We start from the raw sequence: 27,983 nt of genomic DNA, 5'->3' as shown, positions 1-27,983 counted from the left end.
ATTTTGAAAACTGCTAATATTGTCTAAATTTTTATCAAATATATTTTTAAAATACAATTTTTGGATATAAATTTAATCTCATTATAATAAGTACAAAAGTTAAAAGCTATACCAAACAAACCCTTAATCGAGTAAGTGATCGAAGTTGAATAGAGAGACAATAGAATGATCAACAATTATCAACTCTAATCATTAATTGGAGGATGATGCTTAACGTGATTTAGGGTTTTCATCTATAATTGTTTTATTATTACAAATGGGATCATAATCCCTTTGGCATAACTTTTGGGACATCTTCAAAAAAAGAAAGTAAAAAAAATATAAAAATATATCCAAAATTAGTAAATTAATTTTATAAATTTATTTAAATTTTATTTATTATTTATTTATTATATAAAAATTAAATAATTTAAAAAATATAATTTTTTAATTAATTTTAATTATATTTATTTTTTTATATTTTTCATGATAAAACAAATATGAGAAAATTATTTTCGTTAATAATTTTTTTTCCTTAGTTTATTCTAAAGACCAAATATAACTTAAAATAATTCATTTCTCGCAAACTATTTTTTGTCCATCAAAAAATAGAAAATAGAAGAAATAAATAAATAAAATAAAATAATAATTTTAAATCTTTTATATAAAAATTAAATAATTTAAAATACATAATTTATTTATTTATTTATTTTTTTATAATTTTTATACTAAAATTAATTATGAGAAATTCTTAGTATTTGTTGTAATAGAACATATCTATAAAAAAATCTTAACAAAGGGATTCTTTGAAATTGGGTTATTTGATTAAAAGGGCCTCTCAAAACCCAATTTTTGAAATTTAACGTTTCATCATTTTTTGATATCATTTGGACAAAAATACCCTTATTATATTATTATAAAAATAATTTTTTTTTAAAATTTAGGTGTAAATACTTGAAATAAAAAATGACATTTATATAAAAAATGAGTTAAACATAGGATGAATTAAATTTCTGAATTGGGATTATTTCATCATTTTTAATCAAATATTTGCTTGAAATTTGGCATAATCTAGGAAGCACGTTGTTCCAAAAACTAAATTGAGACACGAAAGAGTTGGGAATGGTTTTGTAATTTACCCTTCAAAAGTAGAACAAGGGGGAACTCAGTCTTCCTAAAATGGTCTTAGAATTTTCAATTCCTTGTAAGTTGGTCAATCTCCCACTTTCCCTCTCACTTGCTGTGATTTCTACAGTTTCACACTTGATTCTACTTTCTATATTTCAAAAAACAGGGAGAAAAAACAAAAAAAAAAGTACTTCGATTTGAATTCCCACCGCCCCATGAGTAAAATTAAAAGTATAAAACCCAATTTCCCATCTCCAAAACCTCACACTGGTGTGATTTCAAAATCCCAAGAAAGTGAAAAATGGGTGCATACAGAGCTGAAGATGATTATGACTACTCTTCAAGGTGGTCTTGATCGGCGACTCGGGTGTCGGCAAATCCAATCTTCTTTCCAGATTCACCAAGAATGAGTTCAGTCTCGAGTCCAAATCCACCATTGGTGTTGAATTCGCCACTCGCAGCATTCGCGTTGATGAAAAAGTCGTCAAGGCCCAGATTTGGGACACTGCTGGCCAAGAGAGGTGAAGCTCTCTCTCTCTTTTTTCCTTTCCATTTTGTTTCTCGGGAAATGGGTTTCCTTGTTATGGCATTTTGCTTGATCTGAGCAGTGGGTTCGGTTTTGTGGGTGGGCTCTCGTTCCCGCCCTGTTTGTTTCTCGGGAAAATTAACTGGAAACGGGCTCTCCGTTTTTAATTTCGAAATGGGGTTTCTTTCTTAAGCATTTTCGTGAGATCTAAACACAAGGGTAATGCAGAAAACCAAGTTTTACTGGAATTTTTGAAAAGTAGCTTGTCTGTTTGGAACAAATGGATGTGATTCTCTTATATCAGTTTGTTAATATGGATCTTAATTTTTGTGATTTCAAAAATGGGAATACAGTTTTTGGCTTTGATCTGACGAGTGTTCAGATTGATAGTGATGGACTTAAATGCTTAAAATGCATAAAAATTTCTGGCTTCTGAATTACGAAAACCAAGTTCAAATAAGTTGCATCCTTAGCAACCAAATGAAGCCTTTTTTATGGTGTTCTTTATTTTTCTTTTGTAGTCATATTTGTAGATCTCCAACTTCCACTGCAAATATTTGCTTGATTTCTAAGATCTATATGTTCTAGGGGCACAAGAGCAAGAATGTTATTTAGAATTGCTTTCTCTTTCTCATACACATGAGATCTGAAGCTCAATCATATACCAAGGAACAGAGTGTATTACCCCTTTACTACATCGTTTTGCAGAATTGGTATTCAGCATTTGGTTATTAGGAGTCAAATCTATGAGGGTTTAATCATATCTACCATTAGAAATGCTAAATACATTGAGCTTGACGAATGTTAACTGGCTCTGATGTTACCAAGAAGGGTTTTATGAGTTATATATCTACTCAAAGAGTATCAAGTCTAGCCTCTTTCCAGTGCTTCCATATGTTCTGTTTCAGTTGCAGAGAAGATGGAGAACAAGGAAAACTTGGACTCTTAGTTTGCTTTATCACTTGGTGAAAACGAGAGAAAATAAAATGTGGAAAGGAGGGGAAGAGAAGGGGAAAACCCTTTATTTATGAAGAGTGTTGTGGGGAGGGATATTTAAGAAGGGAAAATAGCCGGGCCTCTCTGCTGCATACCACTCATACCTTGTTCTTTACCTACTTAATCCAAAATTCATTTTTCTTTTCATGTCCTACTTGTTTGAGGAGAAAATTTTTGTAGGCCCCCAGCAGAATATTTCTAAAAGTTTATTCTGTCTTTCCCTTCTTTTCACTTTTTTGGCTCTTGATCCAAACACTATTGGAGGGAAATTTAAAATCTTCTCACTTCTTCTCACCCTAAACCAAACAAAAATTGCTATTCCAATCCCTAGTTATTTGATTTGAAGTTTTTTCCTTTAACTTCTTAGTGGCAACCAAATGCAACCTTTTGCCACTTGAATAGAAATGAAGTTGTACTTTGTTGATCCGAAAAAGTCAATGGCAAACTATGCAGTCTATTGTAGATCAAACTATTGCCTCTATGAATTCTGATTATCTCATGGTGATGAATTGAGTTCCTTCTCTTAAAGTGGTTCTCTTGATTTGTTGAATGTATTCCCTTCCATTGATTTCTGTAGTATCATCTTGCTTAGTGCTTGACAAAGTAGTTATTTTCTGGATGATATTCCTGGGATAATATAGGTCTTGTCTGATTTCATACATTTTTTTTTCTAAAGATATCGGGCAATCACAAGTGCTTATTACCGAGGAGCTGTTGGTGCATTGCTGGTCTATGATGTAACTCGACACGTTACATTTGAGAATGTTGATAGATGGTTGAAGGAGCTTCGCGATCACACCGATTCCAGCATTGTGATCATGCTGGTGGGAAACAAGGCAGATTTAGGTCACTTGCGAGCCGTTTCCACCGAGGATGCCAAAGCATACGCCGAGAAAGAAAGCACCTTCTTCATTGAAACCTCAGCTCTAGAGTCCACAAACGTCGAAAATGCCTTCACAGAAGTGCTAACTCAGATATATCATGTTGTGAGCAGGAAGGCTCTTGAGACCGGAGACGAAGCTGCAACTGTGCCAAAGGGACAGACTATCAATGTCGGGAAAGATGATGTATCAGCTATAAAAATAGGTGGTTGCTGCTCTGCATAGACTGACGAAACAAAAAAAAGACAGATGCTCCTCTCTCAAGTACTTTCCCATTTCCATGCAGCCTGATGCCTTCAGTTTTACCATCCCCCGAGTTGATAGCCGACAAAATTTTAGCTTTATGCCATATATATATATACATATGATCATGTACTGAGGCACTTGAAGAGACTAAAACTTGTCCCAGAGTTTTAGCCAAACCCCGCAAGACTAGGATGATCCCAGCAATTTTTTGGTTGCAGTTGGCCCAAACTACTTGTTATTTACTTCAATTTCTGTCTCCTGTTTTTCGTATGTATATTTAAATTCTAAAACATTGCTTTCTCCCTTGAGTATTGAACTGGATTGAATAGTTTTCATTGTTCTTTATGGGGAAAAATGTCCATTCCATTACTTGAGCAGCCTGCAAGTGGATCAACACCCAACTCCACTTTTCCCACTATTCGTTCAACACCTTTGTCCACTATTTTGTCTTGGTTTGAACTTTCACCCACTTTTAATATTTTAAAAATAATAATAATGATAAAATGAAATAAAATTTAAAAGAAAAAATGTGTTTTGAATTTAAGCCTAATATATCTGTCAAAAAATATTTAGAATTTTTTGCATTTTCCTTTTTAAGATAGCAGCATCTTTCACTGGGTATTGCATTTTCCTAGAATTTTCCATATCTTTAAAGGGATTTTGATTTTTCTGTTCACACGTAAAAGTACAGGCTTTTTCCAAATTTAAGTCTAAATTTATGATATTCTAGAAGTGGGGCGTGGACAAACAGAGCCTATCCTTGTAGATGGATAGAGCACGGCAGATGGCACTTTTCTCCGTAAATGATGGCAGTGCTGGAAGTTGGCACTGGTTGACGTAGAAAACCAGAGGTTCACGCTTCTCTGACAAATGCCATGGGCGTGTTCTATTCTTTCATTTTGGAGATTAAAGGAGGTTGTTGAATTAAAATAAAAATAGGATCAAGGGCTGCTCGTGCCATCTAATTCCCACACCAACCCTGCGCAGTTAATTTAATTGGCTGTCGTGTTCTTCACCGTCTTTTCAAATCCAAAAATCGCAGCTACTCCATTATTTATTCGCTTTCCTTCGAAGTTCAAAGTCTTCTATTTTCTATTTCAAATCTATCCATCCAAACCTACGCCCTATTTCTTCTCTCTACTCTCCACCTCGAATTCCATCCTCAATGGGGTCACCCTCGCCGGCTGATCAGGTCTCCCGCCGGGCCAAGCCCTCGCCGGTCATCTCCGCGGTCTTCACACCTCAATGGAGCCCTCTCTCTCCCCATCTCCGTGCCTCCAGTACTCTCCGCCTGAGCTGGCCTCGCCGCCCTCTGATTTCAACCTCTCCGACATGCGGAAGCTCATGGACGGTCACAATCTCCAAGATCGTGACTGGTTGTTCGGCCTCATGATCCAGAGCAAGCTTTTCAACCCTAGATTTTCTGGCGGGCGGGTCTTCGTGTCGCCGGACTATAACCAGTCCATGGAGCAGCAGAGGGAGATGACCATGAAGCGAATTCATTATTTGTTGGATTGTGGGGTTTTCCAGGAGTGGTTGACTGGTCGAGGGCCGGAGGTTGAGATGAGAAAGTTCGCTTTGCATGAAGTGATTGGTATGTACGATCACTCGCTCGCCGTTAAGCTTGGCGTCCATTATTTTCTATGGTATGTTACTGCCTCTTCCCGATTCTGATTTTGTCTGTATTAGTTTGGAGTATTGAATGCTTTGGGTTCACCTTGTTCTGTTTGTTCCATAAAAGAAAGCAGCATCTGTATTCCTTTCCGTTTTCCTTCTTTATTGGTCGGAATGTTTAGTCCTGCGCATTCCAATTGTTTAAAAAAATCCTTTTTGACGAATTTGAATCGTATAGGTCTCATTTCCGCTACCAAAAGGACCCTGATTTTTGTACATAGTGGAATTAATATGTTTTTAGAGGGTTGGGCGCCTTTGAAGCCTAGTGACCTTTTTTTTATTATATGTTTGGTTGTATCTCACTATCATAAGATCTTGATGTGGGTTTTTGTAAGAGTTGTGATGGATATTCCTCTCGTGTTTACATTTGGTTGCTAGCGTTAGCGACTTATAGTTCTTGAAATGGCACTAGAGTTGTCTAAATTTTTTATTTCCTACGTAACAAAACCATGAATTCCAACAAGCTGAATGGATCCTTCTCAACCCTTCAGCTTGCTTGATTGAAATCAATTATGAGTTCTTTGGTGTAAATTTAGCTGATCCGTTACAGGGAGTCTAGTTGAATAATTTTCTGGGAACAATGTTGATTTGTTCATAGTTATTTATTGAGGAGCATTTCCATGATTTTCTGTTGTAAAAGCCATAATTCTTTTGCAAGTTGTGATTGTAAAATAGCACAAGAAATGGTCTTAAAACATGCCATAATATGAAGACAAAGAAGAAGAAATGAAACCTGGATATGGTTTGCAGATTTACCCTTCTCTGTTTTTCTTTTGTGCTTTTGTCTCTGATTCTTATGATACATGTGGAGTTGGACAAAGAAAAAACTAGTAGTTAGTTGGAGATATAGGATCTGCAAGCTGCAAATGAATGTTTTTATCGTTTTATCTCAAACTTTGTCGGTAACTGCATGATTTTCTGTTTCTGCCTTGAGATGGGAGAGCAATGTTACAATTCTTAGCTCCTTACCTTCCTCAGGGAAGGATGTTTCCTTGCCCCCATCCCAAAAAAAGTGTATTTTTAGACCTGTGGTTGGACTAGGATTAAGGCTTTACACAAATTCTAGTGGCAAGCTTCCTAGGCACCTTTTGGAGTTAACCGTCACATGGTAGATAGAGGTTATGGGGGTCAGTTTCACATGTGGAAGTAGTCAATGGCATGACGACTGATGAATCACATTTGGTACTTCTCTCCCTATATATAATTGTTTCTTCTCTTTTTTATTTCCTTGCCATTGGACACTACAGGCTCTTGTGCAGTGTGTGTTTGTAGTACTTTTTCTCTGCTTTTCATGCCTGCTTTGATGCTGACTGTAAGATGAACTTTCCACATGACAAACTCCATGAATAGTTTTTCTTATTTTTAATTTTTCATCATTTTTCATGTAGCCTTTCTTTAGCCTAGTTGGTGTCAACAACTTATAATGCATGGAAAAGCAATTATGATTTGTTTCTGTACATTGTAAATGATTCCAATGGTGGATATATTGGAAGCTAACCTGTTGAAAGGGATTGTGAACGTCTTCAATATATGTTAGTCAGTATTAAAGAAAAAATTGTTGTGGCTGCCAAGTTCAAGGAACTTGTTAATCATTAGGTGCTTTCTTCATTGATGAATTTCAGGGGTGGTGCCATCCAGTTTTTTGGAACCAAGCGTCATCATGACAAGTGGTTGAGAGACACTGAGAATTATGTGATCAAAGGTTGCTTTGCAATGACAGAATTGGGGCATGGAAGTAATGTATGTGAAGGTTGTTTGATCATTTGGTTTTGGGCCACCAGGCCTGTATGATGATGTTCTTCATTCTCCCTGTTGTTTAGTTTTCACTGGTTCTTTCATGGGTCAGGTTCGAGGTATTGAAACAGTTACCACATATGACTCAAAAACTGGAGAGTTTGTTATTAACAGTCCCTGTGAATCAGCTCAGAAGTACTGGATAGGAGGAGCAGCAAATGTAAGGAATTTTTCTATTACTTTTTCTTTGTTGTTTTTCCTTTTGCTAATTTGCACACTGTTGTTTTAATGGTTCCTACTTCAGCTTCAATTCTGTACTGACATGTTTTTTGTAACATTGTTTAGCATGCAACACATACCATAGTTTTCTCGCAGCTCAATATAAATGGGAAGAGTGAAGGGGTTCATGCATTTATAGCCCAGATCAGAGATACAGATGGCAACATTTGTCCAAATGTTCGTGTAGCTGATTGTGGTCATAAAATTGGTTTAAATGGTGTGGATAATGGTCGAATCTGGTAATAATAACAGTTTCTGTGTTAAACTTGCTGACTAGTCAATAAGTCATGATTCATTTCTGTGAATCTAAAATATTTGAACTCAGGAGGCTCAATCAATATGTTTTTTTAGGTTTGACAATGTGAGAATCCCTAGAGAGAATCTGTTGAATTCAGTAGCTGATGTTTCACCAGATGGACAATATTTGAGTGCAATAAAGGACCCTGATCAGGTAATAATTTTTCTGGTAGCAATATCTTCTGATGGCAAAAGGGTCTCTGATTTTCTGTTGAAGTAGTGATTTTCTAAACCTTATATGTGATTATTTTTCAGAGGTTTGCGGCCTTCCTAGCCCCTTTGACATCAGGTCGTGTTACCATTGCAACCAGTGCGGTTTACTCATCAAAGGTAATAGATGCTGAGTGGGGTGTTTCCTCTGTTGATAAACTGATCTCCAACATCTTGAATTTTTGTGGGGATAGAAGAAATGGGCTATTTATACCAAGATCAGTATGTGATTGATGCTGTTTCAATTTTCTTCTCTTATCAGATGAGTTTAGCAATTGCCATAAGGTACTCTTTAACAAGGCGGGCCTTTTCTATCACACCAAACCAGCCTGAAGTTCTATTGCTTGATTACCCTAGTCATCAACGGCGACTATTACCTCTCCTTGCCAAGACGTTAGTATCTCAATAACCAGATTCATAGAATCTAAATTTTGTTGGAACATTTTGGGAATCACAACTTTTGTCTTAGGCCTTGGATTGAATCACATGAAGTATGGTTTTACTGTGATAGTGGTTTATAGTTACTTCCAGAATCTTTAAATAACCTGCTCCCTTCTGTTGCAAGCTCTATTTGCTTATGTGAAAATGGAATAGGTTTAGCCTTGGTCAAGTTGTACCTTGCTAGTATAATACCTTATAATAATGCCTTCTTAAATTTCCTCAATTCTGAAGCTGGTGCTATTCTGTGTTGATTCTAGGCCTTGCATGCATATTACTTTTCAGTTTTCAGTGAACAATAGTTGTTTTACCAAGATGATTTTTGAGAACAGGGGAAAAGCATCATTGTCTTTGATATGCTGTTTTCTACTTGTAGTTATAGTGAGTAACATCAACAATGTCTTTCCCTATAGCTTCTAGTCTTCTATGAAGTGTAGTTCCCCATAAGGAAATTGCTTCTGTACTTTGTGATTGTGTTCGGGATGTTTATTTATCCTCCTATACCAGTTCTAGTGAAGGATGTTGATTTCTGTCAAAGCACCTTGACTATAATGTACAGTTGATGTAATTACTCCAACTCATTTACTTAGGGCTACAATTCAAATAGCTTAAGCTTTTGAGGTAAGCAGTCTAAAAAGGAATTAAAGCTTTTTGGGCAGCTGTTTGTTTTAACTGTGTTATATTTCGATCTTAGAGCAAAAATATGATGGATGTTCCATCTTCAATATTAGATTTGGATGACCTGATGCCTTCAGTAAATATTGAATATGTAAACTGAGTCACCAGTTAGTCCTTGGAGGATATATGTTTAAAATGGATGAGATGCTGTTCTGATTTGCTGCTCTCATGCCTATGCAACAGATATGCTATGAGTTTTGCTGCGAACTACTTGAAAATGATATATGTGAAGCGGACACCTGAATCTAACAAAACCATCCATGTTGTTTCAAGTGCATTCAAGGCTATCTTAACCTGGCATAACATGCGGACCCTTCAGGTTAATAACCTCAATTTTACGTAAAGGAATTGCTATATTTCCAGTAGGTGTCCTCACTGAAGTTCGGCCATGTGTCAGGAATGTCGTGAAGCTTGTGGGGGGCAAGGCTTGAAGACTGAAAATCGGATTGGGCAAATGAAAGGTGAATATGACGTGCAATCCACATTCGAGGGTGACAACAACATTCTGATGCAACAGGTAATTTCTATATATCAGCTTCTTTATGATGAACTCTCATGTACAAGGACGGCAACACCTTGATGACACAGATATGGCAATGTCTAACATGGTCACCTCAAAACAAGTAAATGAAATAGTACACATATGTTTGGGTTCCTGGACCAGCATCCATCGGACTTGTTTTCATGTTTGACATGGAAAAAGAGTGTTCCTTGTTGCATGGATGGAGTATGGGGTTATGGGTGTCATTAAGCAACGAAAGAGGGATTTGTGCTGCAGCCAACCCTTGAAGTTGCAACTAGGGTTCTTTGGGTTTTGACCATGAAAGTGAACTTGGGGGGCCTGTTTGGGACTTTAAAGTTCCTTACCTCTCATGTTATTTTAGTTCAAGTGAACTGACTTCACGAGTCTCAGATTTTGGCATGAGAAGTTGCTTTTCTCCAGTATATTTAACCTCAATACATTAATATCGGTCCCACAAAACTTAAAGATTTCAAGAACATGCCACCTTATCATCTGCTGACCAGGTTTTCAAGTTTATAAACAGCCCCTTACTTTAGATTGTATCTACTTCATGTGCCCCTCAATTTGGATAAGATGGTTAACTATTCATCTATTACAACGACTACAGCCTATGAATTACATTGGGTGGTTCTAATTATTGAACCGACACTCTGCCTACCATGTGAATGAACCAATTGACCGGTGGGGATACAACTTGCCAGTTTTTAATAAACTTGAAAGATGTTGAGAAACTATTACTTCACTAAATTTCTTCTTATGTAAGATTTGGGCTTGTGGAGGTGGAATTTATGGATTAAATGTGTGAAATCAGGTTAGCAAGGCTCTCCTTGCAGAATATATTGCAGTGCAGAAGAGGAATAGACCATTTAAAGGACTGGGGTTAGAACACATGAACAAATCTTGCCCTGTCATTCCATCTCAGCTCACAAGTTCTACCCTCAGAAGTAGCCAATTCCAGGTAATGTAATTGTAGCTTCATTAGCAGCAATTTGGTTAGTCAATGAAGTAGAGAGAAATTTCTTACTCCCTTGATTTGGCTATCAGACTGATATATTCTGCCTGAGGGAGCGAGATCTATTGATCCGTTTTGCTGCTGAGATGTCACAGCTTCAAGCACAGGGCCTAAGCAGAGAGTATGCACTTCTTCAGGTTAGGATCTTCGCATTAACTTGAGTTTCCTCTCTTTCTCTCTGTATATTACTCTCACAATTTTTTTCCTTTCCTGCACCAGAGTTATCAACTTGCAGAAGACTTGGGGAGAGCTTTCTCAGATCGAGCAATTTTGCAGACCTTTTTAGATGCTGAGGCAGCTGTGTCTTCTGGTCCACTTAAGGTAAATATCGGTACCTTTTTGTCATAAATATAAGTAACTCTACCAATAAAAAAAATGTCAGTCAAAGGAAGGTACAAAATGCTGGATGTGAATAAGTATTGCACGGTGCATCCATATCTGGGTTTGGGGGAAAATGGGATGAAGACTAGAAGAGATTATAGGATTTATACATTCCAAAAAAGTGCTGATTAAGGAAACTTAAGTTATGAGTGTAAGTAGTAGCTTCTGCTTTTGTTTTATACATATCACTGATACAGATGCCGCAGTCTTGTTGCTTTCTTAGCGATTGAACCTTCAACATGCTAAAAACCCTGATATGCTTATCAGAATTAGATATAATATGGGATTTTTGTGTAATGGCATTTTGAGTGACAATTTCCCTATTTTTTCTGCTGTGTAACATATACAACTATCCTTATTTCCAGCTCAAGCATTTGTAGAACAATGATGAAGTGATGCAAACCCAATTGCTGATTGTTTTTGCATTTTTTTCCCTATGCAGAGCATGTTAAGTCTGTTAAGATCCATGCATGTCTTGATTATCTTGGAAGAAGATGCTTCCTTCCTCCGATATGGTTACTTGTCACCCGACAATGCTGCTGGAATTAGGAAAGAAGTAACAATACTCTGCAGTGAATTGCGACCACATGCCCTTGCCTTGGTCAGCTCCTTTGGCATCCCTGACGCATTTTTGAGCCCAATTGCTTTCAATTGGATCGATGCAAATTCTTGGTCGTCGGTTCAGCCCCAACAAGGGGCCACAGTTCCTCTCTAAATTTAGATGAATCAAAACGTATACTGCCTGTGGCTTTCTAGATTCACTGCAATAAGATAGGCCTCGGTACTTTTCTTTCCCCACAGTTGTGTAATAAGAATGCCTTGTAAAAACCGAACTAGCCATAGTAAACACAGTTGGCTGCTCATGAATAATAATGTGATTGATATACATGGTGCCATTTTGATTTTCTCCTCGTGATGGAGAGCCCAGCCAAATTCCCTCCTGTTGTTTCTGCTCGTCCATTTGTATCTATTCAGTAATCATTAGTGAACTTCTAACAAGGGCTATTGACTTGTATTAATCATTCCGTCAACTGGTCTCAAGGGCGTGCGAAGCTGATGCGCGATTATCAGTAAACCTGCTCTTAAAGACTCAAAACCATTGTTTATTTGGTGAGAAAACCAAGGTAAAAACACTTGACATGTATTTGACAAAGTCCTGATCTCAGTGTTAAGAGCATTTTGTATATCAGTATCCATTTAACTTCTTGCGAGATAACGGGATGAGTCCCCATACCTCCTGATTATTTTTATTTAAAATAAATAAATAAATAAACAGGACAGGGCTGTTTATTGATTTACTTATATTTTTTTTAAAAATTAATCGCATTAAACATAAATATAATTTATAATTAAATAAAGATCATAAATTTTTACAAAGTTTATATATATATTTTAATGTTAGAAAGGAAAAAGATGAAAAAAAATTAAATCAAAATAATTTCTTATTTAATTATTACCATATATATATAAACATGATATACGAACCTATTGCAATTTCTGGATTATCATATGATGATTTTTTAACTTTCCATGTATAGAATACATAGACTAGAAATGATATCTCTTATTCCAATGACACCAAAGGGACGTTAAAAATTGGGATACAAATAGAATATAATGAAATAGTCACTCTGATGTTCCCTATGAAATGAAATAAGGCATGGAATGGAGCCGCTACGAAGAAGTTTTGGGACTTTACAAAGAAAGCTTTGAGCTCATATTGATCATGGGTTGAAAACAGGAATTGAACTCCATAAATCTAATCCCGCATTGTTCAAAAGAAATTAACAAACTCCTTTAACTTGTTTATATATATATATATATATATATACTAAACTCGTTCTATTAAGAGCAAGGCGAGAACCCAAAAAAATCTGAAAGAATAACTGCCTGGAATAACTCATCCTATTGTCATCCCTACCACCCACCTAGTTTCAAGTTACCAGCTCCTTTGTTGACACTTGAGAATGACACTCCCTTAAAAGAGCATCCTCTTTAACTTCTTGTCTCAGAACCAATTAAATCTTCCAAGAGAGAAAAACATCTCCGCAAAAACTCCATTGGACATAGATTCTGAAAGAAAAACATTCTAGAAATAGACACAAAGGAGGCATCCATCACATGGCATAACCAAACCCATTACAGCAAGTATAAGTAGGGTAATGCATAAAAAACGTATGGTGAAGATGTTAATGCCATGTAACAAGAAAACAACATCCTATCATCTACAGAATACTTAAAGCATTAGGTAGTCTCAGTAATTTACATAAAATTGGGACAGCTAGTTTCAGTGTGTGCTAACATCCCAAATCCTGCTACTCAATAATCCGTAACATATCCAAACTCTGACTGCTGCATCCAATACATACAACACTAATTTTTCTCACTCTCCTAATTATATCCACACTTACCCAGCTCATGGCCATAATATCCTCAGCTTATTATGCCTGGTGGAAAACCCTCATAGAAACTATGAATTGCTCGCAAGCTGCAATGGATACCTAATTGGAAAAATTGAGACCATTGCTACATGTTCTCCTCCCCTAGCACCTCAGCCCTACTTCATATTTGGTTCCATGTTTCAAACATCATTGGTAAGAAGTTGCCACGTCTTTTATTCCCTTCTTCATCTACGAGATTACCCCCTTCATCTGCAAGATTACCAGTAAGTTTTTAATTTCCATCTCTTATTCACCCATTTCTAGCAGTCACTTAACCATCCCACCAGGTTGCATCAAAGAGAAGTCCTCTCCTAAATGCTTCCAATCCAGTACCACATCAGCCCTCAGAAAATGTTACTTCACATTCCCTTCACACAACTTCGAATTTTGAAATTATAACATCTTCTACCTTTGCCTTTACTTCTCAAAAGAAACATTTAGGATTTGCACAAACAAACCAAGAATTACCTTAACTACTTGGGAACCATATGAATCCTTATTAATATTCCGTTTGTCTGATAATATTAAGTCAATCAGCCCTTAGCTGGTCAACACGACTCATGAACACAAACCATCTTAGCCAACTCTCTCTATCAGGATAGCCTCATCCTCCATTTGGTGAATTGTATCTTGTCACAAATGCATCAACTCTTGACTCTGTTCTCTCCCTATCAACCCAATCATCTAATATGTACTCTTTAGTGAATTAAGACAACCAAAAATCCACAGTACATTTCCTTCCTAAGTAACCAAATACAGTTCCAAGGATTAACCTCCAACACCTGCACCCTTTCCTGCAAGCCTTCATATGCCAAGAAAAACAGCAGCCACAAGAGGCCCACAACCAAGAAAAGTAAGCTTCCCAGATAGCAAAGGCAAACAGAAAATAATGCTACAAGTGATCACGAACTTGGGCTCACAAAACCCATTACCAATGTACTTGGCAAAGTAATTCCAGAAACAAAATCCTCACCTGTCAAAAGTTTGTCCAAAGCTACCAACAAGAGACCAAAGGAACATTGGAGGAATTTGCAACTCCTCACACCAACCTTATGAGGAAACCGACCATGCCTGAGGTTGTTATTACATGGTAAAAGAATCATTAAACACTAAGTGAAAAAAATTACTAAATATACAACGTTAAAATGACCAGATCTGCACTCTCTAAGCTGACACACTAGGGCAGAAATCCTTCCAAGATCCAATCTTATCCCCTCTCACTTTGAGCTTCAAGCCTTCCACAAAGCATAACCATAATCACCAAACACCTTGCTAATGAACATATCAAAAGAAAGGTAACTAATGTGTTGCAATCACCTTCCTCTGGACACCAGTCAATTTTCTTCACAAACCTCCCAACACATTTCCAGTATAGCCTTGAAAGTTGAAACCACAGGGAACCTCATTCCCAAACCTCCCCATTCTGTATCATCTATTGTTTTTGGAGATTGTCCCTAAGTCATCCTAAAATGGTTCCAATGTACCTTTGTTGAAGTCCTCTTTGTGAGAGCATTTTTTCCCTATTCCCTCATTTATACTCCTGGTTTTACTGAACCTGTTTCCCCTTTTCCTTCCAATTCAGATTAAAAAACAATTGATAAAGAAAACCCCTCTGGTTAAAAGATCTGCTAGAGTCAATCACTTAACTTTTCGCTTTTCTTTCATGCTCATCTATTCTTGAATCCAGTTTTTTGGATAGACAAGTAAAAATATTATCAACAGTGAATGAAGCATTTGATTTAATGTTGAAGGATGGTTCTAGTGGTGTCATTTGTAAATTGGACACTGAAAAAGCTTATGACCATGTCAGTTGGGCTTCTTGCTAGCAGTTATGGAAAAAATGGGTTTTGGACAAAAATGGATTAGTTGGACACACTGGTGCATATTCACAACAAAGTTTTCAATGCTGGTCAATGGTACACATTCCGGTTTCTTTTAGAGTTTGAGGGGGTTGAGACAAGGGGATCCTCTTTCTGCTTTTTCATTTGTTCTGACTATGGGGGTGCTGAGTTGTTTGTTAGAGAGAGAGCAAGGGAGGGGGGTTACTTGTCAGGTTTTAGGGTAGAGGGGTGGTCTCTTATCTTTTGTTTGCAGATGATACTTTGGTCTTTTGTGAGGACTCCCAAGATCAATTGGTTTATCAAGGTTGGCTGCTCATATGGTTTGAAGCACTAACAAGGCTTAAATTTATCTGAAAAGAAAGTGAATTGATTCCAATTGGAGGGGTTACAAACGTAAATGTTTTAGCAATAGAATTGGGTTGCAAGGTGGAGAAAATTCCTTCTACTTACCTAGTATTGCCTTTGGGAGTCCCTTGTAGATTTGAAGTAGTTTGAGACGAAGTGGAGAAGTGTCATAGAAGATTATCGACATGGAAAAGACAGAATATTTCCTAAGGGAGGAGACTTACGTTGATTACAAGTACTTTGTCAAGTTTGTCAATCTATTATTTGTCTTTATTTGTAATCCATAGAAAGGTCATATTTTTTTTTGATAAAATAATCCATAGAAAGGTCATATTAGGATTACAAAAGATTTAAAGGGACTTTCTTTAGGGACGTGAACCTTAGAAAAAATCTCATTTGGTTTGTTGATCAACTATTTGTACAAATAACAGAAAGGGAGGTTTAGGTATTAGAAGTCTCTCTCTTTTTAATAGAGCCCTCCTTGGTAAGTGGAGCTAAAAATATGTTACCGATGAGGAGGTTTTTGGAAGCAAATTATGGAAGGGAAATATGGGAAGGAGCAGGATGGCACCTTGTGAAGTTAGAGGTCGTTATGAGATTAGTGTTGGGAAGCTATTAGGAGAGGGTGGGATCTTGTCTTTAGTAAAACCTCATTTGAAGTGGGTAATGGAAAAAGGGTTAAGTTTTGGACAAATAGATGGTGTGCGGAGGAGCTCTTGTGTAATTCTTTTCCCTCTTTATATGTGTTGGTTATATCAAAGGAGGCTTAGGTGGCGGAATTGTGGGAAGACTAAGGAGGGAGAGGGGATTCCACGCTTCACTAGGCATTTTAATGAATGGGAGTTGGAAGTTGTTGAGACTTTTTTTTCCACGTTGAGGGGAAAGACAGTTAGAAGGGAAGATAACAACAAGGTGATTTGGAAACAAGCTCAAAAAGGATTATTTTCAGTCAAATCTATCTATGCGGCCTTGGAAGAGGAGATGGCTGTCTCTTTTCCAACGAACATTATTTGGAACCCATGGGTCCCGTCTAAAGTGAGTTTTTTGTGCATGAAGCTAGTTAGGGAAGAGTTCTGACTTTAGATAATCTATAGAAGAGAGGGTGATCATTGGTGAATAGATGTTATTTATGCAAATTGGAGGGAGAATCTATAGATCACATTCTTCTTCACTGCTCTAAAGCAAAGATTCTATAGCAACTATTGTTTTCCTTATTCAATATACATTGGGATATTTGTTCTTCGATACAAGATAACACTTTTGAGTTGGCACGACTTCTTTGTAGGAAAGGAAAGGAAAAAGGTGTGGAAAGTTGCCCTTCTTTCCATTTTTTAGACAATTTGGTGAGTGTAATCAAAAAGCTTTTGAAGATAAGGAGTAGAATGATCAAAAGTTAAAACTTTTGTTCCTATAGAATCTTTCAACTTGAGTTAACATGTACATGAGCAAAGGTTTAATGCTTTTGTTTGATTTTGTAGAGTGGGTAGGGTCTTGTTGAGTGCCATAGGTGTTTTTTGTGTGTTATCATTTGAGGCCTTCCTTTAGGTGCTCCTTGTATATGTCCTATGTACTCTAGTGTACCTTTTTCTATTACTAATTCATATATACCTATTTTTACCTATAAAAAATATATATTACTAACAACACCCTAGCAAAGAAGTGCACCAAAGTCTAAAGAGTGCCAAAAGGCCAAGAAAAGGAGAGAGAGAAAACAAGAAACAACTCCCTCCCCTTAGAGAACCCTCAAACAATCTCCAAAATCAACTATAAACATTGATGCCCCATCTGTAAACATCCTAACCTAGATTAAAAGAGTATAATAATCATAATAATAAAAATAATAATAAAACATGGATTTGAGCATTTAATCATCCACTCTTCACTTTTGAATGATATCCAATTTCCCTCACTCCAAATAGCCAAAAAACTGCACTGAAGGAGCGATGCTCTATTCATAAACATCCTAACCTAGATGAAAAGAGCATAAACATTGACGCCCCATCCATAAACATCATAACCGAGATGAAAAGAGTATAATAATAGCAATAAAACATGGATTTGAACATTTAATCATCTGCTCTCTGCTTTTGAATGATATCCAATTTCTCTCACTCCAAATAGCCAAAAAAATGCACAAAAAGAGGGACGCCCCATCCATAAACATTCTAACCTTGATGAAAAGAGTATAAACATTGACGCCCCATCCATAAACATCCTATCCTAGATGAAAAGAGTATAATAGCAATAATAATAATAACAACAATAATGATGATGATGAAAAGAGTATAAAAATGATAATAAGTGTATAAACATTGAGACCTCATCCATAACATCCTAACCTAGATGAAAAGAGTATAATAATATGGATTTGAGCATTTAATAATCTATAATACATGGATTTGAGCATTTAATCATCAGCTCTTCACTTTTGAATGATATCCAATTTCTCACTCCAAATAGCCAAAAAAAATGCACAAAAGGAGCAACCCCCCAAATCTTCTTATGCTTCTTCCATTCTAGAAATCCAGTTAAAAATTTCAATTCTACAATAAAATCTTTTCTTAGCAAGCTCACTGAATGATCCGCGACAAAATAACCTTTCCTCAGAGTCCCAATATGGAGACCTCCCATACCAAAATATAATGGTATACCTATACCAATTGAATAAATATATTAAGTTCAAAGCAACCCAACTAATTAGATCTCTATTGATACAACACACACACATATGCATTATACAATCCAATTATTATGCCAGCAAGAATACATCCCCTTAGATATGGAACTTGGCATCAAAGTAAAGTGCACCAACATACAGCACAATACATCCATAGTGTTTACACAGATAATCATTTGAGATGAGATGTTTAACCAAATCATTGATCCAAGATTATGGCTAAAACCCTTCAGCAAGCATCATGGGTAGAAGGCAAGTCAACGGTTTGATATTGATTCGAACACTGCAGATGAGATTAGAATGCAAGCACCATGAAATGCAGGTGCCCCACAACTCCACTGCAGAAGCCACCACATAAAATAATACCCGAGGCTTTGTTGGTGTTCAAATTGCTATTAGTATTTTTCATCCAACTTTGGTTGAGATTGTTCAGTGAGCCATGTCCTTTAGTTCTGGTCTTCTCACATTTTTCAATTAAGTACCTTTGGAAAAAAGGGGGCCATTTAATTGGTCTATAGATTTTTCAATTGAGTACCTTAGGTCCATGTTAGACCAAAGGACATGGATTTGGTAATATGGCACATCTGCACAATGTGAATAACATAGCGCACACACATAGATGCATGCATGTCGAGCTCTTAAACCTCTACTCTTAGGTTGATTTATGCAGCAAATGAAACCCGGATCCATATCACAACAATAATTCAACAGCAAAAAATGAAGTGAATATAATACTTCAAGATTACAACTGAAATTGTGGTTTAAAAATTGCAAGAAATTCTGGGCCAAATCCAAAGTTACATTGTTGAGAGATATAAATAAATGATGACCATGACTTTTAGATTACCAGTTGTAATTCCCCTTAACAGTAACCAAAGAGAAAAAGTACCGAACAATATGATGCTCAGAGGCTATGCATGGTTTGAGTGGCATATCTGAGGTCCTAAGTTTTATCTCATTGTAATGAAGTTTGACTGTGTATTGAAAAGAAAAGGGAACTAGTTGCATTATATAATTATTTATAGTTGAAAAAAAGGATAAGTCTCCTGTGATCCTAGCTAGACATTCAATAACCTATTAATATAAGAAACTAACAAACAACTCAAGGCATACTACTTATGGACTCATATTTCACCAAATATGTCATCTTTGAGAGAGAACATAACACACAGGAATAACTCAAGTTGCACATGAACAGGCACAAGATAAACTAGCAAATAAGAATTTGCAATATTCAACAAGCGAAGAAAGGAAATTGCACAGATGTACTATGGGAAAACTCTCTTTTCCATTGGAATGTATATAAGCATCAGCATAAATAACCCTGCTAGCTATATGCACAGAGGAAGCAACTAGAGCAACATCTGCATCCTCACCCTATACAATTGTGGTGATTACCATTAGCATTGGCTTTTATCACCATTGTTAAGAAACTGAAATAAGTAGATACAGTCAAGAGCCACTTATACCGTATGTTGATTACCTATCAGAATTAGAGTGATGGCCAGCATCCAGAAGGAAACTGTAAATGTAGCACCTCCAGATGAAAATAAATTACTAGTGACGGCCCCACATGACAGAAAGAAAAATAGGTTGACTTAAGTCATTGAAGACAAGAAACAGAATGCTTATGACATGTCATTAACTTGGAGCAACTTGACCACTGTCTACAGGGAACAGCTACTGTAACCCTTGAGTATAAAATTTTATTATTTCTGACTGCACAGAAGTCTTCATTTATTTACCATAATAGTCAGTCAAATTCTCAGGAAGATAATTGTATGATCCACTTAGCCCATAACTGAAAGTTTCAGCTGTAGGAGTCATGAGATTAGGAGCAGAATAAATATTTCTGGCACCAACCTTTTTATTAACCTTTGTCCTGCCCTTAGTAGAGCGTTTGACATCAGTAGGAAACTCAGCAGTAAGCCTTCCCATCTGCTTCTGCAGATCAGCAAGTGAATCATTTATCACCTTTCCCTTGGGACTCTTCTTTCCATCAACGAGCTTGAGTTCCAACCTATATAATGCACAAGCATCACAGTGGTTGATCTCATATTCATAAAGATGCCACTCAAAACAGGTTAGAGGTTGCGGATCCATGTAATAAGACCTCTTCAATCCCCCAAATTCCTTCATCACTTGTTTCCTTGATTCATGCCAACCACGTCCACTGTAATCTGGCAATGACCTCTGCTTCCTATTCCCACTCTCAAATGCTCTACGAGGCTTATCAAAAAAGAGCCACTCCCTAATTATTTCACCTTCAAGAACAGAAAGATCAAACAACTCTGCAAGATCAAAAGAGAATTAGTCAAATCAAAACAACAGATAACACAGTATGTCATTCTTCTAGAGACCAACTGCATATAAGCATGCCATAAACTAATTTTAACTTATAGTGCCAGAACATATTTCATTATATCATCCATCCTCACTCAGTATGAGCTAAAGCATGCATGTTATGAAGGTTGTTAAACAAATGAGAAGATGGTTATGTGTGTATGTATTGGTTATATGTGTGCATACATGCATACATACGTATATATACATATATGTGTGGAAAATTAGCTAGTATGTTTTGGCTATATGTGTGCATACATGCATACATACATATATACATACATATCTGTGTGTAGAAAATTAGCTAGTATGCATGTGAAAAATCAGAGAGATTTGAAAAACTATTTATGAAAAATATGTGAATGATCAATCCAGATATGAATACTTGATTTAGTGTACATAATTTCAGGATAGTTGGTTTCCTAATTTTAGGGGATTTGTTACTTAGTGTTCTTTTTCTTCTACTACTTTGTGTATAAATAGTCATACATTTTATCATATTATTAATGAGAAATATACAAAATTCTTTCATAATCATACACATGATATTAGAGCTTGTTTCCCACCGGAATCAGTCTGTGAATCTGTTTTATTCATGGAAAGGGTAAGATTGGTTATCTGACTGGTTCAACTAAAGCACCTAAGGAGGATGACCATACATAGCATGGCTGATCAATTTGGGTCCAACATTGGTCAGACCTATTTGTTTCTCCCTATGGAAAAGAAGCTTTGGGATGCTGTTATGGAGACTTACTCTCACCTGGGCAAGTCAGCACAAATATGTGACATTTGGACAAAGATTAGAGAGTTCAAGCAAGGTTATCAAGCTGTTACCAAATATTACAGCACTCTATAAGGTCTGTGCCAAGAGTTAGAGTTGTCCTATGATTTCAAATGGAGATGTGCAGCAGATAGTGGCCAGCACAAAATGAGTCTGGAAAGAGATCTTTGAGTTCTTGGCTGGTTTGAATAAGGAACTTGATGAAGTACAGGGATGTATCCTTGGTAAGGAGCCACTGCCATCTAACAGAGAGGTATTTGCAGAGGTTCGTAGAGAAGAAAGTCTCCAAATTGTGATGATCGGAAATCCAAGCCCCTTAGTTGCTGAAAATTCTGTGTTGGTTTCAAAAGGACTTGATACAAACCTGACTGGAGGGTGAGAAATTCAAAGAAATGAGACATGGTTTGGTGTGATTACTGCAACAGACCCCAGCACACTGTGAGACTCACCGGAAATTGCATGGAAGATGAACAAATTGAAAGAGCTATAAGTCTACCAACAAGGACAGTCAGGGCTTACAAGCTGCAGAGGATGGACGGCAACCTACAAGGAATTTTGGGGGAAAAACCAAGACACACCTCTTCAGTAAGGAACGGTTGGAGCAGCTGTTTGAATTTCTGAATCACCCTCTAATTCCTCATCTTCTGGCTCTCTTACCCAAAAAGGTAATTTCTTGTCAAACTTAAGTGTTCTTTCCAATAAGAAAAGTCCCTGGATCATTTATTTGGGTATTGCCGATCACATGACAAGTCTTTCCAGTTTATTTTCTTCTTATAATCCATGGCTTGGTCTCTGAAAATAAAAAATGCTCACAGTACACTTTCATCATTTGCAGGGAAAGGTTCAATTCCTATCTCCAAAAATATAGTTCTAAACTCTGTACTTCATGTTCCTAACCTTTCTTGCAATTTATTATTAATCAGCAAATTGACATAAGCTGAATTGTGCTGTTAAATTATTTCCTTTTTATTGTGAATTTCAGAAGCTACATTCGAGGAAGATAATTGGTGGTGCTAGGGAATGTGAGTGACTCTACTATGTTGAAGATGAAGTTGACTTGAGTGGACAAACTCAGTCAACAAGTTGTAATTTTTCTTTCTGTTGACATTATGCTATGGCTTCGTGGGTTAGGCCATCCTAGTTTTCCATATTTGAAAAACTTGTTTCCTTTGTTATTCAAGCATAAAGATCCATCTCTGTTTCAATGTGAAATTTGTCAATTGGCTAAGCATCATCGTCAAGTACAAGGTAGGTGGGGCTATTGAATGCTATAAGACGAGGCTAGTTGTGAAGGGATTCACACAAACATATGGCATTGACTATCAGGAAACATTTGCACTTGTAGCCAAGATGCACATGATCCATGTTTTATTGTCCCTAGCAGCCAACTTAGATTGGGCATTATAGTAGCTGGATATAAAGTACACCTTCCTTAAAGATGAAGTTGAAGAAGAAGTCTATATGGATTTGCCATCTAGATTTGAAAAATGCTATTGGAGAAGAGAAAGTTTCTGGACTAAGAAAATCACTTTATGACTTGAAGGGTGGTTTGATTGATTTACCAAAGGTAATCTGAAGTCATGGCTAACCTCAAAGTTAGGCAAATCACACCATATTCTGAAAACACTCGATAGATGGCAAGGTAACTATTTTCATTACATACGTCAATGATATTATTTTGAAAGATGACAATGTGATAGAAATGGAGAGACTTAAAAGGATTCTTTCTGGGGAATTTGAGATTAAAGATCTTAGACTGCTGAGATATTGCTTAGGTATAGAGGTTGACAGATCCAAGGTAATCTTTGTTTCACAAAGAAAATAAACACTAGACCTTCTCAAGGAAACTAGTGTGCTAGGATGTAAGCCAACTAAAACAGTTATTGAACCTAACCACAGGATGGGATATGCAACTAATTGTGTTCCAAGAGATAAGGAATGATATCAAAAGTTAGTTGGAAAACTAACCTTTCTCATACTATCTCAATCATTTCTTTTGGGGCCAGTGTGATTAGTCAATTTATGCATTCTCCATATGAAAGACACTTTGAGGCAGCATACCAGGTACTTAGATATCTAAAGGGAGCTCCAGGTAAAGGTTTATTCTTCAGGGGAGGAGAACAAATGAATGTTAAGGTATGTATTGATGTAGACTGGGTTGGTTCAGTTAATGACATGAAATCTACATCTGGGTATTGTACATTTGTTGGAGGTAACTTGGAGAAGTTAAAACAATGAGCTGTTGCAAGGAGTAGTACAAAGGCTGAATTCCAAGTTGTTGCACAAGATATTGATAAGTTGGTATGGTTGATGATGCTACTTGAGGAATTGAAGTAGTGACAATAAAGTTGCTATTAATATTGCTCAAAATCCTATATAGCATGATTGCACCAAGAATGTTGAGGTAAATCAATACTTCATCAAGGAGAAACTGGAAAAATGAGTAATATGCCTACCATATGTTCCCACTAATCAACAGTTGACCGATGACAGCGCCAAAGGCTTCCTAGACATTTGTTTGATGATTCTACAAGTAAGCGGTGAATGATAGACAAATTCAAACACGCTTGAGGAGGACTGTGGAAAATTTAAGTGATTTGCAAAAATATATTTGAAAAATATTTGAATGATGAATCCAGATATGTATACCAAATTTAGTGTGCCTAATTTCAGGATAGTTTCCTAATTTTAGGGGATTTGTTACTTAATTTTTCTTTTTCTTCTACAACTCTGTATATATAAAAATAGCCTTGTCTTTTATCATATTTTGATGAGAAATATACAGAATTCTTTCATAATCCGTGCACAGTGTGCATATAAGGCATAAAGTTACTAGGAGGGACCAGAGTTTGTGTATATAAGGAATAAGGATACCAGGAGCATTCCATGGAGATTTTGAAGTTGCAGCCCCCTCACATTCAGGGATGCCAACATCCTTTCCCTGTGTCTTTGCACTAAGTGCAGAAAATAGAGGACCATCCTTCAAACCAATGCCCCCAGGTCGCAGAACTGGAGTCATACCTGGGGGGCCTTCATTTAATGCTAGACTCGCATGAAAGCTACTGCAATAATCCTGACACCATTCAGAACCTTGAGCAGGCCTGGGACAATCCCAGAGTGCACATTTTGGCCCTAAGAAAGCAGATGGTGGAGGGCAGATGTTTGGCAACAAGCCAGGAATGTTGGGCACACCATCCTGTCCACACAGCCCCATGGGGCCAATAAAAAGCTCATGGTCAAAGTCTTGATGCATATCAAACTGATTATAATCTGACTGAGTTGTCATCTCCAAGTTATTAGCCACTGTATTTTGCAACCCAAATGCAGAGCCTTTGCATTGATCAAACCCCAGAAGGCAATGGTCTTGTGATGCATGATTCACGAGATAGTCCTGAAACCAGACAAGTTACAAGCTCGTCATCCAGTTGCACTCTGAAAAATTAGCTAATGTGTAAAAATGGGACCCAGTGAAGGTTTAAGGCACAACTAAGGAATGGAAAGAAATCAACTCCAACATTCATCTTAAGATCTAAAGTGTACATGAATAGTTTTTTCCCTTATCCCTTTGAAATCTTTTGGGTCAACTAAAGAACATAATAACTGATGACTGTATGGTCATCAATCTGAAGAATATTATAACAACTAGACTCTGCAATTTTCTTAACTTTCCTAATCAAATGGTCCTCAAAGACATAGATGATAGATGGATCAATAACATTTGGTGGTAATCATTCCTTCTATGATACTGGTAAACAGCCCCAAAATAAGAATATAATATTCCACACCAAGAGTGAATTACCTACCAAGTGGGACCCAAATCTCATGATCATAACAGCAAGATAAGTTAATGGAGAAGAGCATATATGCTTCAAGAGATAAATAATGTATGGCCCTCAAAAAAAAAATAAAAAATCCCAATGTTTGGAGTGCATGGCACAGTCCACCAATTGATAAAATCAAAAGAGTCAGGAGCAATGTTAGTTTAAACATGGATAACTAACTAAGTCACATAAAATGGGGATGAGCATGTGGTACATGGAACAAGAATGGGCATGAGGAAGCTCACTGGCCTTATAATGTACCATAATAGGCAGGATTATTTAGATTGCCTAAATAGGTAGCCTTAAGCTACTTTTAACACAACATAGGTTTCTTTTCAACCAAAAGAAGCCGAATGGTAGAATATTATCTTCAAACTGCAACTCTCTATCCTATAAGGCATTGATTCATTAAATTTGTACACTTAGTAGGTTACTAGCCATAAATAAATAAAGGATGAGAAGAAAACTCATAGAGCACTAAATTTTAGCCATTTGACAAAATAACCAGGAGGTACCATGAAGCATAGAGGTAATTTGATTTTCTAATAACCAAGAAGGGAACCAGGGGATCTGTCATTTGGAGGATTAGCTCAGATGTCATAGAGCATGCATCTTTTTCCCAGGTCAAACTGAAGAAAAAAGACAAAGTAAAATAAAATAAAAGAAACAAAAAAAAACATTCACACAAGGGAGAAAGGGTGTTGCTGAGGAAGAGAGAGGACAACCTCTTGAAAGGCCATCGAATTGCCTGCCTGAAGACTTTGAACATCAGGCTCAGGCTTCAATGCTGCAGGTTCTACTAATGCACTAGTTGCATCATCTTCCTCCTCACAGCGCTGCAACAAACGATTAATATCTGCTGAAAATGACCCAAGACTACCACCCTACATGATAGCCATCAAAGATTACCCACTATAAGAATAACAAGAAAATAATATAAACCACAGTTATATTGATGAATTAGATGATACAAACAAGCAAAGAAGAAGCTGGAGACGGCTCATTGAGCTCAGCTTTCCACTCGCGAAGCATCTGATGCACTTGCTCCTCCAACACTGCAACATCACTGGTTCGACTCTCCTTCCTAGCAAATTGAAGATTGGTGAACATCCCTTGGAGATCATCAACCCGGTTTTTTGCCTTGTCCTTGAAGAGTTGGTGTGATGCAGATTTGCAATTACTCTTCGAACCCTTCCTCATTGATCCCCTCCTCAAAACCCTAAAAAGCAGAATGAAAAATTCCTATGAACCCAAATATTGACTGAAAACATGAAAAGTACAACACACGTATGACTAGCACAGCATGAACAGTGAGTAAGACTCAAATTTGTTTAGGAGAAAAATGTGGGTAAACAAAATTAAATAAATTACCCACGGATTGCTGAGAAACAGGAAAAAAAAAAAAAACCAAAAACAAAAGAAGAAGAAAACAAGAATCCTGTTTCTAGATAAGATGAAATAAACAAATCAAGCAAATCAATCGTGTCAGATTCTGCTGATTGGAGCTCTTAGTTTCCTCCAGTCCAAAATTCTGAACACCCCAGGATTCAATATTTAAAATTCTTGTTTCCTGCATTTTCTCAGGAACCAAAAGGACTATAAAGCATCGAACATCATCCTTTTCTTTTCACTGTCGGGAACATAACTCACTGCCCCCAATCTCGTCTCAATCGGGGCAAATTTTCCATTTTTGGAACCCAACCAAAATTAAAAGAAAAAAAAATAATCATAATAATAAGCAAACAATTGCAATCTCCCCAGATTTCTCAGCAGCCAAACAGAGGCCAACGGAGAACCCGAACCGAAAATTCCGAATCCTCTCTCGATATACATACCCTATTGATTTACTCCAAAAAAAATTAAAAAATAAAAATAAAAATAAAAAGGCAACCCCCAGAATCCATAATAAAAATGAATAAAAATCAAGAAGATGAAAAATACCAGTAAATTGAAGAAATTGGAGATGGGCGTTTGAGAGGCTTTGAGGAGAGGGAGGTGCCTAGAAATGTGATGAGAGCTTCAGCTTCATGCAGTGAGAGGGTTTACAGAAAGCAATTCCGATACGCGGCAAAAGCAGCCTGCTCCTGTTATACTTGGGGAATTGGGACATGTGCCCTCTTCCTTTTCCCCTCCATTTTTTTTTTTAATTTATTTAATTTTTAATTTTTAATTTTTTTTTTCTAATTTATAATCTTTAAATTTAAAATAGTTTATAAAAGGAGTCCTCTTGATTCGAACATAATCTTTCTTTTAAAGATTTTCTAACGTTTAAAATGCTTCATTAATATATGCACTAATTTTGAGATCTTTATTATTGAAAAGATCGCCAATAGGCCGTTACTGCCACGAAAAAACCCGGAGCAAAGTGGAGGGGATTTGGAAAGTTCGGCAAAAAAAACGGCCAAGCAAGAAGATCGGACGGCTCAGAGCAAATCTCACAAAAAAATTGGTGACATGTAACTAATCGGCTAATTATATATATATATATATATATATATATATATATATATCTATATATAATTTTTAAGATTGAAAAAAAATATATATATTTATCAAAATTTTTAAAAATTTTAAGATTGAAGGGTATACCGTATACTTTATTTTTAAAAAAAAAATTAATATTTTTTTGATAAGATAAAAAATATTAAACAATTTTTTTGAATAATATTTTAAAATAAAATATTTTGTAAGGAATATTAAATTATTATTATTTTAAGTTAATTTTTCAATAGTGATTTTATTTAAATTTAAG

General features: G+C 36.5%; 2 protein-coding genes and 1 pseudogene across 3 annotated transcripts; 2 read left to right on the top strand and 1 right to left on the bottom strand.

The window, feature by feature from the left end:
- Window positions 1-1,224: 1,224 nt before the first annotated feature.
- Window positions 1,225-4,125, top strand: LOC117926520 (annotated as a pseudogene).
- Window positions 4,126-4,529: 404 nt separating this feature from the next.
- On the top strand, window positions 4,530-11,915 carry LOC117926518 (acyl-coenzyme A oxidase 3, peroxisomal-like). The gene is made up of 13 exons (XM_034845623.1): window positions 4,530-5,402; window positions 7,053-7,170; window positions 7,277-7,384; window positions 7,510-7,682; window positions 7,795-7,894; window positions 7,996-8,070; window positions 8,213-8,343; window positions 9,250-9,385; window positions 9,464-9,583; window positions 10,401-10,547; window positions 10,634-10,738; window positions 10,821-10,922; window positions 11,425-11,915. The coding sequence occupies exons 1-13, from the start codon at window positions 5,002-5,004 to the stop codon at window positions 11,695-11,697; spliced, it is 1,989 nt and encodes a 662-aa protein (XP_034701514.1). The 5' UTR covers window positions 4,530-5,001; the 3' UTR covers window positions 11,698-11,915.
- Window positions 11,916-17,904: 5,989 nt separating this feature from the next.
- LOC117926692 (transcription factor VOZ1-like) lies at window positions 17,905-27,317 on the bottom strand. Of its 2 annotated transcripts, XM_034845916.1 has the most exons (6): window positions 27,173-27,317; window positions 26,207-26,450; window positions 25,957-26,115; window positions 24,285-24,801; window positions 20,150-20,577; window positions 17,905-18,260 (listed from the first exon to the last, which is right to left on the bottom strand). In XM_034845916.1, the coding sequence occupies exons 2-6, from the start codon at window positions 26,429-26,431 to the stop codon at window positions 18,213-18,215; spliced, it is 1,377 nt and encodes a 458-aa protein (XP_034701807.1). In that variant the 5' UTR covers window positions 26,432-26,450; window positions 27,173-27,317; the 3' UTR covers window positions 17,905-18,212. The 2 variants fall into 2 exon arrangements, with proteins under 2 accessions (XP_034701807.1, XP_034701806.1); XM_034845915.1 differs by lacking the exon at window positions 17,905-18,260 and having other exon boundaries at window positions 19,553-20,577; window positions 27,173-27,315.
- Window positions 27,318-27,983: the final 666 nt, after the last annotated feature.

The sequence above is a fragment of the Vitis riparia genome, chromosome 12, assembly GCF_004353265.1.
Source record: "Vitis riparia cultivar Riparia Gloire de Montpellier isolate 1030 chromosome 12, EGFV_Vit.rip_1.0, whole genome shotgun sequence".
NCBI lineage: Eukaryota > Viridiplantae > Streptophyta > Magnoliopsida > Vitales > Vitaceae > Vitis > Vitis riparia.
The sequence above is the reverse complement of the archived record's forward strand: the minus strand, read 5'-3'. Positions and strand labels throughout refer to the sequence as shown.